Source organism: Dasypus novemcinctus, chromosome 21 (genome assembly GCF_030445035.2).
Source record: "Dasypus novemcinctus isolate mDasNov1 chromosome 21, mDasNov1.1.hap2, whole genome shotgun sequence".
Lineage (NCBI taxonomy): Eukaryota > Metazoa > Chordata > Mammalia > Cingulata > Dasypodidae > Dasypus > Dasypus novemcinctus.
Window position 1 is genome coordinate 56597585 of NC_080693.1, and position 14780 is coordinate 56612364.

General features: G+C 41.9%; 1 protein-coding gene across 2 annotated transcripts in view; it reads left to right on the plus strand.

The window, feature by feature from the left end:
• The window catches only part of TTLL6 (tubulin tyrosine ligase like 6), a 30691-nt gene extending 26080 nt beyond the window's left edge, over positions 1 to 4611 (plus strand). For both annotated transcript variants that reach the window (XM_071210615.1, XM_058284035.2), the window contains one exon: positions 3789 to 4611. In XM_071210615.1, the coding sequence (XP_071066716.1) occupies positions 3789 to 4271 (483 nt within the window). In that variant the 3' untranslated portion in view covers positions 4272 to 4611. The remainder of the gene's footprint in view (positions 1 to 3788) is intronic.
• The last annotated feature ends 10169 nt before the right edge of the window (positions 4612 to 14780 follow it).

The window sequence follows — 14780 nt, forward strand, 5'->3', positions numbered from 1 at the left end:
GTTTTTCTAACTTTTTAAAGTGAAATGTTAGATCATTTATGTTAAACTTTTCTTCCTTTCTTAGGTAAGTGTTTACAGTTTTTCTCTGTAAGCAGTTTCATAATACAAATTTTGACATGTTGCAATTTTATTATCATTCAGTTTGAAACACTTTCTAATTTCCCTTGTGATTTCATCTTTGACCCATTGGTTACCTAAAAGTGTATTGTTTAATTTGTAAATATTTGGAGCTGTTCTAGCTATCTTATTGTAATTTATTTCTAATTCAATTTCATTGTGGTTAGAGTACATATTCTGTAATTTCAGTCTTGTAAAATTTATCAAGATTTGTTTTATGGTCTAGCAAATGATTTACAGTATCTTGGTGAATGTTCCATGTGCACTTGCAAATAATGTATTCTGCAGTTTTTGGGTACAGATCAATGTGATTGATAATATTCAGATTTTCCATATGCAGACTGATTTTGTGTGTACTTTTATATCAATTACTGAGAGAGGGATGATAGAATCTCACCTATGAGTGTAGATTTGTCTATTTCTCCCTTTTGTTCTATCAGTTTTTATTTTATGTAGTTTTTTTTTACTTTGTTGTGGTAACATACATATAACATAAAATCATTTTAAGTGTACATTCACGGGCATTAATTACTTTTACAATGTTGTGCTACCATCACTACCATCCATTACCAAAACTATTTTATCACCCCATACAGAAACTTTGTACCCTTAAGCAAGAGCTCACCATTCCCCATCTCTGCCCCAGACCCTGGTAACCTCTAATCTAATATCTGTCTCTATGAATTTGCCCATCCTAGATATTTCACATAAGTGGAATCATATAATATTTGTCTTTTTATGTCTCATTTATATCACTTAGAATAATGTTTTCAAGGTAAATCCACATAGCATGTATCAGAACTTCATTCCTTTTTAAGGCTGAATAATATTCCTTTGTATGTATATACCATATTTTGTTTATCTTTTCATCTGTTGATAAATACTTGGGTTGTTTCTACTTTTTGGCTATTGTAAATAATGCTGCTATGTACATTTGTTTGTTTGAGTTCCTGTTTTCAATTCTTTTGGTTATATGTCTAAGAGTGGGGTTGCTGGGTCATATTATTTCATGTATTCTGAAGCTATTTCATTAGGCACATTCATATTTAAATTGTTTTATCTTCCTAATATATTGACCCTTTTATCATCCTGAAATGTTCCCTTGGATCTCTGATATTCTTCTTGCCTTATAGTCGATTTTGTTTGATATTAATATAACCATTACAGTTGGTTATGATTAGTGTTTACATGGTATATTGTTTTTAAAATCTTTTTACTTTTCACCTATTTTTTTCTTTTTATTTAAAGGGCATCTCTTCAAGGGGGGATGGAGAAATAAATCTTTTTAAAATAAATAAATAAATAAAGAATAAATAAAGGGCATCTCTTATAGATAGCACATAAGTGGGTCTTTCTTTTTTTATCCAATTTAACAATCTCTGCCACTTTTAGTCTATGCTGAGATTAGGGCTGAAGTTTTGGTATTTGTTTTCTATTCATCTCTTCTGGGTTTTTGTTTGTATTATTCCTCTGTTCCCCCTTTTCTGCCTTCTTTTAGGTTAATAATATTTGTTGGTTTTAATTCATCTATTATCTTTTTAGTTATTAATATAACTTTTTACATTTGCAGTGATTCTAAGGTTTACAGTATGTATCTTCAGATTCTCTGAATCTACTTAGAGTAATAGTTGTACTCAACTTTAAATATAGGAAACTTACCCCCTCTTTTGTTCTAACAAATAGTTACCATTTCCAGTGATCTTTATCCTTTCTGTAGAAATGAATTATTTTTCTTTCTTTTTTTGTTTTTTTATTTATTATAGTATATCACTCATACATAAACATACAAAAACAATAAATGTGTAATAATAGTTGTGAACTTACAAAACAAACATATATAACATCATACAGGACTCTCATAACTCACCCTACCACCAATAACTTGCATTGTTTTTAAACCCTTTTTAACTAATGATTAAAGAGTATTGTCAAAATAGTACTACTAAACAAAGTATTTTCCCCCAGCCAATCCTATTATTATCTTTATATCATTTATATATGAACATACATTTGATTAATGTCATTTTTCTTTAGCCAGAAAAATTTCATTTAGTATTTATTGTAGTGTACATCTATCTGCTGGTAATGAATTTTCTGATTTTGTTTATCCAAAAATGTCTTAAGTTAGCCATCATTTTTGAAGAGTATATTTGTTGATTGACATTTTTTTGTCTTTCAGCACCTTAAAGGTGTCATTCCGTCATCTTTTGTTCTACTTTTTTTTTTTAATGTGAAGTCAAATGTGTTCATAGCATTGGTTCTTGTGTAATTTTCCTCTGGCTGATCTCTTTACCTTTGGATTAATGGAAGTTGACTATTATGTGTCTAGGGGAGTTTTGTTAGCATTTGTCTTATTTAGGGTTCTTGAGCTTCTTGGCATTGTAAGTTAACATCTTTCCCCAAATTTGAGAAATTTTGGCCATTATTCAAATATTTTTCATCCTTATTTTCTTTCTCTTTTCTCTCTAGGACTTTGTTTTACATGTATGTTAAATCACATAACTGTGTTAAATCACATAATCTATGAACTCACAGACTTCGTAGATTCTATTCATTTTTCTTCAATCTTTTTTCTCTCTATTCTTCAGATTGGACCATTTCTATTACTCTATCTTCAAGTTCACTGGCTTTTTTTCTGCCATCTCCAGTGTGATACTTAGCCTATCCAATGAAATTTTTTAAAAAATTTCTCTCCCCTTTCCCCCGTTGTCAGCTCTCCGTGTCCATTCACTGTGTGTTCTTCTCTGTCTGCTGGCATTCTTGTCATGTGGCACCAGGAAACTGTGACGCTTTTTTTGTTGCATCATCTTGCTGCATCAGCTCGCCATGTGTATGGCGCCACTCCTGGGTGGGCTGCACTGTTTTCGTGCAGGGAAGCTCTCCTTGTGAGGCTCACTCTTTGCACATGAGCACCCCAATGTGGAGGACACCCCTGCATGGCACGGCACTCCTTGCACGCGGCAGCACTGCGCATGGGCCAGCTCACCACACGGGTCAGGAGGCCCTGGGTATTGAACCCTGGACCCTCCATATGGTAGGCGAATGCTCTATCAGTTGAGCCACAACCACTTCCCTCCAATGAAATTTTTTTTTAAAGATTTATTTTTTATTTATTTCTCTACCCCCCCCCAATTGTCTGCTCTCTGTGTCCATTCGCTGTGCGTTCCTCTGTGACCGCTTCTATCCTTATCAGTGGCACCAGGAAACTGTGTTTCTTTTTGTTGTGTCATCTTGCTGTGTCAGTTCTCTGTGTGTGCCGTGCCTTTCTTGAGTAAGCTGCACTTTCGCACTGGGCAGCTCTCCTTACAGGACGCACTCCTTGCGCGTGGGGCGCTCCTACGCGGGGGCCACCCCTGCGTGGCACAGCACACCTTGCGCACATCAGCACTGCGCATGGGCCAGCTCCACACAAGTCAAGGAGGCCTGGGGTTTGAACCGCGGACCTCCCATATGGTAGACGGACACCCTATCCATTGGGCCAAGTCCACTTCCCTGCCCTAGTGTTTAACCAATTCATGGTTAGGAAACTATGCTGCTGATATGCCCAACTCTTAAGGTTTTGTTTTGTTGTTGTTGTTTTTGTATTTGTTTTTTATTTTATTTCAACCAAGAATGGCATAGAATGGGGCCTTTGATTTCCACAATTTCATTTTGGACTGTTTCTCTTCTAGCCCTTTACGTCAGTAGAAGCCACTCAATTTAACACTACCCAAGTCTCACCCTCCCCTGAATCACAGCCAGATCTGACCATGACAATCAGCTCTGAATGCAGTAGCCAAGAGGTGGACAGGATGGTCTCCTTTCAAGAAAAACAGCAGATCTCCCAGGACCTCTTCAAGGAGAAAATATTGAAATCTTCTCTACCTAAAACCTCCCAGAGCTTCTGGGGGACAATGAACCCAAACTGGACTTTGATAAAGAATAACAAGCAGCAGCAGCATCTGGTGTCAGGGATATTCACCAAGCTTCAACTGAGAAGGAAGCTCTCCTTATACCCAGTTCACTACAACCCAAAGCTTTTATTCAACAGTAACCAGTCCCATGAGTGCCATCATATACAGGGATGTGTCATGAGTTTAGGGGGTAGGGTAACCAACAGAACCAGTCCTAATCTTTGGGGAGGCTCTGGCCTGAGGGGAAGATATAGCACCTGATCTCAGGGGTACCCCAGAAAAATGTTGGAGGGCATCCTCAGGTAGTCTCTAGTCTGGCCAAGTAGACAAAAAAGATAAAAATTGGAATGTTCTCTAAGTACCCTCTTCAACATTTCCAGTTTCTCATTTAGATGAGGTCAATTCAACTGAGTCTGTATCCACTTGTGGGCATGATTTGAGCTTAAGTATGAAGACTCAAGGAAAAGAAACTATTTGAAGGAAAGAGGCAATGACTGATTCTGACTCAGAGAATCAGCTTTAAACCTTGGGACCCTCGTGGGAGGTGACCTTCTCCAGGAATCTGTGCTGAGTGCATCAGCACAAACTGATGGTGCCAATGACTTTGCTTTTCCAGAAAACCCCTCCCTGCCTCAGAAGTGCTACTTCCACACCCGAAGCTCTGCAGAGAAGAGGCAGCTGGATGTGTCCTCTCTCCTCTTGCAGAGTCCGCACAACCAGGATATTACCCTGAATGATCTGCTGGTGGTTGCCACTCCAGCCAGACTGGATCCGAGGCCTGGCAGAAGCCATACAGGTCCTATGAGGGACCTGTATTTACAGGATCAGGAAGCATACAATCACTCCCTGATGTCTGGCAAAAAAGGATGTGAGACAAACTAGGTAGGTCCACCCATATTCCTTCAAGGTGCCTGGTGTATCAGCAAGTATCTCCATATATTTATGGGATGTTGGGTAGGTAGGTGGATAGATGGATTAACAAAAACAAACAGGTAAGTGGACAATTAAGATTTATCTTAGTCAAAATGTGATCCCATTGGGATATATATTTCTGCTATGACTGATTTGCCTACCTGTTGTACACTTTGCCTTGTCTTCCACTTATGACTAAAATTGAGACAGTCCAAAATGCAGGTCTCAGAAGTAAAACTGTGTCAGCCATGCAGAGTTGATCTTCACATACTTCATGCTTGTGCCAGCCTGGCCACGGCCCAGGTCACTTACCCCAAAGGCTAGCCCTACATTGCAGTATACTGAGGGAAAATAACAAAATATTTTTTAAAAAAATAAATATTTTAAAGGATTTTTTAAATGTTTAAAAAATAAGTCTTTTATTCCCCCCAGTATGGTTCCCTTGTCTGTTTGCTTGCTGTTTTTGCTTGTCTGCTTGTTGTCTTGCTCATTGTTTTTGCTTGTTGTCTGCTTGTTTTTTGCTTGTTATTTGCTCACTGTTTGTGCTCATTGTTTTTGCTCCATGTCTGCTCGCTGTTTGTTGTCTTCTTCAGGAGGCACTGGAAACTGAATCCGAGACCTCCCATGTGGGAGGCGAGCACCCAACTGCTCGAGCCACATCTGCTCCCCAGAGTACTTTTGAGTAATCTGAGAAGCTTTGATTCCATTGTGTAGAAGGACCAAGGAGATAGGAAGAAGCCCCTTGTCAGAACTTTAGTGCTTTTAAAAGAAGGTCATATGTAAAAATTTAAAAGAACTCTACAATGCAGCTTTGTAAGTAGCAGGATTAGTGCTGCTGACCTGTCTATAGAAGAAGGCTATACACTTTCATTATCTTCCTCATCCCTGCCACCTAATGCAGACTGTGATACACCAGCCAGACACTCTGACCTGTCGCCTTGTGACCAGTAGTTCACAGTGCATGCGGGCCAATAATTCTGGGTCCACAGGAATCATCATGGGCACTCCTTAAAAATGTATATTTCATATGATATGTAAATACGTCTCAATAAAACTGCTTTAAAATTTTAAAATGCATATTCCAGGACCCTACTCCTAGAAATTCTGATTCTATAAGGTGCAGGGTAGGGCCTAGGAATCTACGTTTTAAGAAGCTCTCTAGATGATTCTGGTGGTCCCCTGACCATGCTCAGAGAGAGACTGTACCTGATGTTTCCCAAACTTTCCTGATGATCTGAATCATCTGGGGGTCCCTGTTAAACCCATTGCTTCCCAGGCCACAGCCTTGGAAATTCTGACACCACAGGTCTGGGATGTAGCCCTGGGAATTTGTCCTTTCAACAAGAACCTCAGGTAGGGTGGTGAGTGAGAGCCATCCTACACCTGGACCAGGTGGATTGGGGAGAGGAACCAATTACTGTCAGGTCTGAGCTAAGGATCTGTTACTGGAACAAAACTTCCTGATCCTTATGGAGCTCAAGCCTACCCCCTCTGACTTCAGCACAAAGCACATAATTTTCTGGTATTAAAATTTCAAGTAAAGATTTTTTTTTATTGCTGTTTATGCTCCTACTATTTAAAAAAAATGTGTAGTGGCTTGCAATGAAAACTCTTATGCAGTAAGACTGTTAAAATGAAGTAGTAACGATCAGAAGTCATGCAGAGAAAGGGAGGAGATAGTTATATCTGGTATGATAACTGCTTCCTGAATTAACCATTGAATTTGGCTTTCACCGTCTTAGCAGAAAAGCCAAATATAGCATTCTATTTTCGTCTTTTTTAATCTACACAATCAGCCTAGAGACTCCCAAAGGCATGAACTATTTCTCCACCATTAGACTGGGATACCCCTGAGAACAGGGGTTGTGCCTCCCCCACCCCACCCCCAGACTAGGGTCTCCCCAAAGATTAGGACTGATTCTGTTGGTTACCCTACCCCCTAAACTCGTAGCACATCCCTGTATATGATGGCACTCATGGGACTGGTTACACTTGAATAAAAATGTTGGGTTGTAGTGAACCGGAAACAAGGAGAGGCTCCTCAGTTGAAGCCTGGTGCATATCCCTGACACAAGACGCTGCTGCCACTTGTTTTTCTTTATCAAAGTCCAGTTTAGGTTCATTGTCCCCCAGAAGCTCTGGGAGGTTTTAGGCAGAGAAAGTTTTTATCTTTTCCCTTAAATGAGTAAAAATAAGTTTCATAGTTCTCTGGAAGAAACTTCTTTCCCTGATTTTAATTTCTAAGAGCCATTTATCATGTGGAGTCTTGTTTACTACCATAGTAGATAATAGCTGAAGGCACTGTCATGTTTTTTATTTCTTCATATAATGATGATATTAGTTACCCTTTTCTGGTAGCCTACTATGTGCCAGCATTCTGCTGGATATATATTTTATCTAATTTAATTACAAGCACAACTGTACCCTTTAGAAAGAAGAAACAGAGACACAGAGCATAAGTTTAACATTCAAAAGTTTCCATGACTTTAAAGTGGTAGAACAAGAATTTGAGTCAGGTATTTTTTATTCCCAAGCCCCACATTCTTGAAACTGCACTTTCTTTCTTTGAAGTGACATTTTGAATATCGATCTTCAGTTAGAGCTGAGGCCACGGTAAGTGGCTCTTCAGTAAATGCATTTCTACAGGTAGCTGAGATGGGCCAAGACCAAGCAGGACCCCCTAAAAACCCATGTGGGGACACCAGGTTTCAGAGCTGGCCTTCTTCTTTTAGGTCAAATAATGGCTTCTAAGCACTCTCCAAACTAATCAGACTGTAAAGGATTATGTGTAAAGGACTGCATATGAGGCAAGACACTAATTACATACAGCAGACTATCCATCAATCAACGTATTGATTTCCAAAGGGAACAGGATGTGGTGTGAGAATAGGGCTTTTCTCACCTGTGCCTGGCACAGAGCAGTGCAAAATGTAGTTGAATGAAAGAAGGAAAGGGTCATGCAGAGGTCCAAACTATGGATCAAGGGTTTTCCTAGTTGGTATGATAATAATACCTTATACATATTGAGTTTACATGCCATATCTCTGATCCCAGGATTCAACAACAGTTGAAATTTAGGACATAGCAAACCCATTTTGTAGGATTTTAAAGATGATTAAATGCCTTGCTCCAGTGGAGTGCCTGACAACCAACTGAATAAATGGTAGCTGCAGAGACCATGATGATGGTAACTATGCTGCCATTGATAATGGTGATGATGACATTGATGCTGCTGTTTGTGATGAGCCCAGCATGGACTGGACCAGGAAACACTTGCTTTTTTAATTTTTAAGTGCTTTGTTTCATTTCCACATATTTGGATATTCTACTTCTCCCACTATTCTTTTTTTTTTTTTTTAACATTTTTTCCTTCCCCACCCCCGCCCCCATCCCCACCCTGCTGTTTTGCTGTCTGTGTCCATTCGCTGTGTGATCTTCTGTATCTATATCTTTCTGTCTTCTCGTCTTTCTCCTCTAGAATTCACCAGGATTCAATCCTGGGGACCGCTGAAGTCGAGAGAGGTTCCCTGTCACTTGCGCCACCTCAGTTCCTGGTCTCTGTTGCGCTTCACCTTGACTCTCCCTTCGTCTCTCTTTTGTTGCATCATCATCTTGCTGTATGACTTACTTGCGTGGGCACTGGCTCATCATGCAGGCCCTCGGCTTGTGCAGGCACTCGTGCGGGCACTCGGCTCTCCACACGGGCACTCATGCAGGCACTCAACTCACCGCATGGGCACTCATGTGGGCAATCGTCTCGTCATGCAGGTACTCATGTGGGTACTCAGCTCATCACGCCACTCAACTCACCGTGCAGGCACTCAGCTTGTCACATGAGCACTGGCTCACCATGCAGGCACACTTTCTCTTCTTTTTCACCAGGAGGCCCCAGAGATCCAACCTGGGTCCTTCCATATGGTAGACGGAGGCCTTATCACTTGAGCCTTATCCATTTCCCACACTTGCTTTTTGTGTACCAAAACTTTTGCATACATTATTTCAACCCTCAAAGCAATGCTATGTGTTTGTCACCATTGTTATTCTTTTTTCAAATGGGGAAAACAAGGTTTAGAAAGGGCACACAGATACTAAGAGCTCCTCAACCTGTGCTCTTAACTATTACCTTCTATTATCTTCAGTCAACCATCTTGACTGCTATTAAATGATCCATATCAAATATTTGGAGCTCTAAGGTTGAAAGAAGATGAATGTGGTATAAATATAATGAACATCTGGTGACTGTGGATATGAACCACCTAAGTACCTCCTGACTCACCAATAAGTAATGGTGATGATTAGTTCATTGACTTAAATATTCTAGAAATCAATTTAAAGGAAAATCTAAGAAATTCTTCTCTTTTTTTTTTCCAGGATCACACTGGATCTCTGCCATTTTTTCCCTTCCTACCTCTTACTCCCAGGAAATTGTCTCTCCCCACAGTGTGTACAGTGTCCATAGAATCAACTGAAAGTTTTATCTCCTTATTTGGATATCCGGGTCTTGTAAATACCTCCCATTAGCATCACTGAGGCTGAAAGCCTTGTCTTTTGTGTCCTCCACATTAGCTTACATTGCTATACAATCGTGACTTCTGGGAGTCCAGTGATGCTGCCCAGGACACACCCATTACCCACTGGTGGCACTCCCGTGGGTCCCTCATGCTACCACTGTCCTAAACACTTTCCCAAATAGAGTGGCTTGTATGTGTGTGTTGGGGAGTGTGGAGTGGGGGAGGGTATGTGTCAGAGAAGGCTTCACAATTTCTAGGAGTCTAAAGCCCTTAGCCCACCAACAGGCCCATGTTGGTTGGTCTCCAACTCCAGGACAGGGGCAGGGCTGAGTATGATAGGTAACTCTGAGTCCCAAATAAGGGAATTGGAGCAGTTGTAACCTCACCAGGTAAAGACCACTTCAGTCAACCCAAGGCCTACAACTTCTGTACTCAAACATCTTCCTGCTACCTCCCTTACCATCCCAACTTAATCTGGCCAGCAGAAACAGAGATGAGACAAGAGTTCCTAGCCTGCAAATGTTTCTTCCATTGACCTGTGAAAATGATGCACCTTCCCCTCAGGTGTACATTAATAAAATAAATTGCCATGCTTGATACCAGGTGGAGTCTGATCCAGACAGTGGGAATGGGAAGTGAGGAAATAGTTCTCCTAAGCACCCCTCCTTAAGAAAGCTCCAGTTCCATTGAAAATATATCAGGAAACTTTGAAGAATTTCCTCAGATGAATGGTCTATGGTAGGCTCTGTCCTCCTTGCTGAGGTGGGCCTCTCTCCAGAGGACTGTGGCTGTGATGCCTCTGCCCAACATGGGGCCTGGCCAAACTCCAGGGATGACAGCTCGCCCTGTCCCTATCTGCCAGATCACTTTCTGTGCCTTCTCCAAGAATATGATCAAGATTTTGCCTTACTTGCTCTTCCTGAATTAAATCCCTGTTGAGAGACTTGGAGGAGTATGGGACCAAAGGAAGGTCAAGAACCTGCTTCACAATATTGATCCAGTTTTGCCTTATAGATTTCACAGTGGAATGTATTTCTGGGGATTCCAAGATACTTGGAACTCACAGTATCCCTCAGGCAAAAGACCTGAATCATTCCTAGTATTGAATGGAGAAACCAGCCTCAAACCATTTGTGTAGAACTGGGAAACACACAATATCTTCATTTCCATCTGGGCCTGGTTTTGTTGTTGTTTTTTTCCTGTACTATCATTAGTGACTTTATTTTTTTAAATGTCTTAATTATCTTTATTTTTAAAATTTAATTTTTAATTGTAATCTTTTAAAGATACATAAGATCACAAAAAAGTTACATTAAAAAATATGAGGTTCCCATATACCCCATACCCCACGCCATCCCACTCCTCCCACATCAACAACCTCTTTTGTCAGTGTGGCACATTCATTGCATTTGGCAAATACATTTTGGAGCACTGCTGCACTGCATGGATAATAGTTTACATTGTAGTTTACACTCTCCCCCAGTACATTCAGGGGGTTGTGGAAGGATATATAATGTCCAGCATCTGTCCCTGAAATACCATTTAGGACAACTCCAAGTCCCGAAAACACCTCCATATCAATCTGTTCTTCCCTCTCCCTGTCCTCAGCAACTACCGTGACCACTATCTCCATCCACATCAGTGATACAATTTTTTCCATTACTAGTCACAGTAATACTATAGTTCCACAGAATGGAGGAGTTTTTTCCATTACTAGTTGCAGTAGTTCTATAGTAGGTTCCACAGGATGGAGGAATAAAATATGGATCCCTGGCAGAGAGTGCGTTACTGGTATTCTACTGTAGAACTACTGGGCCTGGCTTTCAAAGACTCTTGGTACAGGGTTCCCTTTGGTAAGTCAAGGCCCATCTGGGTGGCAGAAGGAGCCCCTGGTTACCACAGAGCAGACAACTAAAAGCTTAATTGTCCCTTCAGCCCTGCTTACCAACCCTTTCCCTGAAGCCATTGAGAAGGCTCAACATAAGACTGACCTAAGACAAGTTTTCCTGGAGGTGGCTATCAGATTGCCATAGATCATCACCTGGCCCAAGCAAAAGATGAAAGACTTGCTGAACTGGGGCATCCAGAGAGCTCATGGACTTCCCAGAAGCTCTAAATTTCCTCTTCATTTCCTCCAGAGACCAGCTCCAGTCAGTCAAGTTTCCTGAGCTGATAAAAATATCTCTTAATAAGGTGAAATGACAATTACTTAACTTTCTAAGTGATAATTTGGTGCCAGCACATCTGATCCTAGAAGCAGTGCCAGCATCACTGGTATGCTACCTGTGTTGTTACACAGAGCCCCATGCTTAGAAGGGCCCTTTGACTTGGTTGAATATGCATCTGTCACCATCTTGAAATTCTTTTCTTTTAAAGATTTATTTATTTCTCCCTCCCCCACCTTTCTTTGTCTGCTCTCTGTGTCCGTTCGCTGTGTGTTCTTCTGTGTCTGCTTGTCTTCTCTGTAGGTGGCACCAAGAACCAATCCTGGGACCTTCTGGAGTGGAAGAGAGGCAGTCAATCTCATGCAGGGTGGCTCTCCTTACAGGGCACACTCCGTGCACGTGGGGCTCCCCTATGCAGGGGACACCCCTGCGTGGCACGGCACTCCTTGCACACATCAGCACTGCATGTGGGCCAGCTCACCACACAGGTCAGGAGGCCCTGGGTTTGAAACCTGGACCTCCCATGTGGTAGGCGGATGCTCTATCAGTTGAGCCTAATCCACTTCCCTCTGTGTCTCTTTTTGTTGTATCATCTTGCTGCACCAGCTCTCTGCTCGCGCCAGCTCACCTTCACCAGGAGGCCCTGGGAATCAAACCCTGGACCTCCCATATGGTAGACAGGAGCCCAATCGCTTGAGTCACATCCACTTCCTGTGAAATTCTTAATAATGGTTGAGCAAAGGGCCCTGCCCTTTAATTTTGCACTGAGCCCTGGAAATTATGTCCTGCCTAGAGACTTTAAAGCTCTTGGTGATCCAACGGAAGGCAAAATGGCAGGCTGCCTTCCCAACCCCACCCTGACTCCTGCCCATTTACCCATAGGGCTATGCAGAACAACTGTCTGCTGAGTTCTTGAGAGGGGACAAAAAATTGCTAGTGGTAGTTCCTGTCCCCAGGGAGTAAACAAGACAGGTCCACAGATAACCAGCCTGAGTTAAGTGCCACGAAAAAGGATATCAGTAGCTAAGAAGGAAATGCTTTCACATTCAGCTGGGAGGACCAAGGCTATTGCATTGGAGGACATTATACTTGAGGTGGCAGGAATGGATAAATAGGATTTTCATAAGCAGATATGAAGTGTAAACTGAGTCATGTAAAGGTCTGGAAGAAAATATAAAACAACCCTGAGCAGAATCAGAAAATAGGACCTAGTCTAGATCAGAAAGGCAAACTGAGAGATGAAGATGGAAACACAAATTAGAGACCAGGTACCTTTTGTTTATACCGTCATTATTGCACTCATCATTATAGTGAACTTGTTTGTGAGGCTGTCTCTCCACTAGACTACACCATGTCTTGGCATCATTACATTCCCTGCTTTTAGCCTAGTACCAAAGGTAGTAGGACATTCTGTAAATGTTTGCTGAATGAATTAATATTGTGGCAGGTCTAAAATTTTTTCCTGGGAAGTTTTTACCCATCTGAGGGTAGTGGGAAGCCACTGAAGGTGGTTGAATGGGAGAAAGATTTTATTTAGTGTTAGGAAGATGGTTCTGGTAGTAGATCATGGGATAGATGGTTGGCAAGGGGAGGGGCTGAAGACTGAAGGTGGGAAAAGCAGTTAAGGATTTCTATAGACCTCCAGCTCTCAAGCCCCTGCAGCCTCTAGCAAGATGGCTGGCTGTGGTAATAAAAAGGAGGTAGGTGAGAGAAACATTAAAAAGCTGGGACACAGCAGCTGAATGCATGTAGGGAAGAAGGAAAAGGTAACAAAGATGGCTCCAAAAGAGCTGAGTCCTCTAAAGAAAATAGAAATATCAGGAGAAGGAATTTTGGGTAGTGGGGATCAGGGTATCTGTTTCATAAAGCAGTTGAATGAGCAAGTCCCTAGATGGATGGAAAGAGCAATACTGAAGAAAACATTTCTAAATGGGTAGATAATTTTCCTGAAGACCAAGTTATTAAAAATAGCCCGTCTAGGCTGTTCCTGCCCAGAATTGCCAGAATCACACATGTGGTTCCCCCACCCCCAACCAAATTAATCAATCTTGGAGGAGGGTGTCTGGATTTTTACAGCTTGCCAGGGAAGTTCTGAAGCACAATCAGGTTTGGAGTCACTCATCTGGGTCACTCCACCTTGATGGCCCCTAACCCACCTCAAATAGGCCTGGTAACTCTTGCTAGCCCTAAAGGGCCATTTCAGACGCCAGTTTTCCTTCCACCCTGGCAGGGAGTGTAAGTCAGGCAGATCAGCAGCTGCTTTGAGTTCCTTCCCCCACCAGTACCGATGATTACAATGAACTGAATGTAATCTTTCACAACCCTTGTCTTTACAGCTGGCATGTCACTTAGCTTAATTACAGCATACAGTGGCATTTCAACTAGAGGAATCTAAAAAAAGCAATAAAAAGGGTTTTGCAAATTGTTAGGAAGGCAATGAAGACCTTGAAACTGCAATTTACTTAGCATTGCTTTCAATTATTTTGCGTTCTCCAGCCATGACTCTAAGTTATTAACTAGCAGCTTGGGAAAGCCAAGCAGGCAATGTGTCACGTGGAAGGTATCTCATGTCTCCTAAATGCATGCATGAAGGTGGCTGGGGACTCCAGAAGCTGCCTTGGACTGGGAGGGGATGTGTTGTTCTAAGCACATGTGCTTCCCATCAGGCACCTGCTAGTCATGTTTCCATCGTGACTCTCCCAAACCGTGGGCTCTGACTGGTCTGGGGTGACCTTCAACAAGGACGTCCCCTTCTTCCCCTCACTCCTCAACATTTACTGTCCCCAGAAAGCATAAGGAAAGGAATGTGGGGAAGCAAAGCAAATCCTTAAAAAATCTCAGGATTGGTGCCTGGTGTGTCTGGGTCCCTGGTTTCTCTTCCTGGCTTACTTGCTGGTTCCCTTTTGTCCTGGGCTATGTACTTCTTGGGCAGCCATTTTAAAAGAAAAGACTCTGACATCTTTCCACCACCCTGCTTTGCCGAGCCTAGGGGTCTAGTGATAGCAATAATATTAAAAAGGGACCCATTCTGCTGAGAAAGGGGCAGAAGCAGCAGGAAGTCGGCAGAGTGGGCAGCTCCCTCTTGCTGGGAGCCCCAGTAGGAGATTGGTAGGCATGATAATCGGAAGCAGAAGGCCAGTTGCCGGAGAAGCCATACCAGGCGGGGGAGCAAACACCGAAAT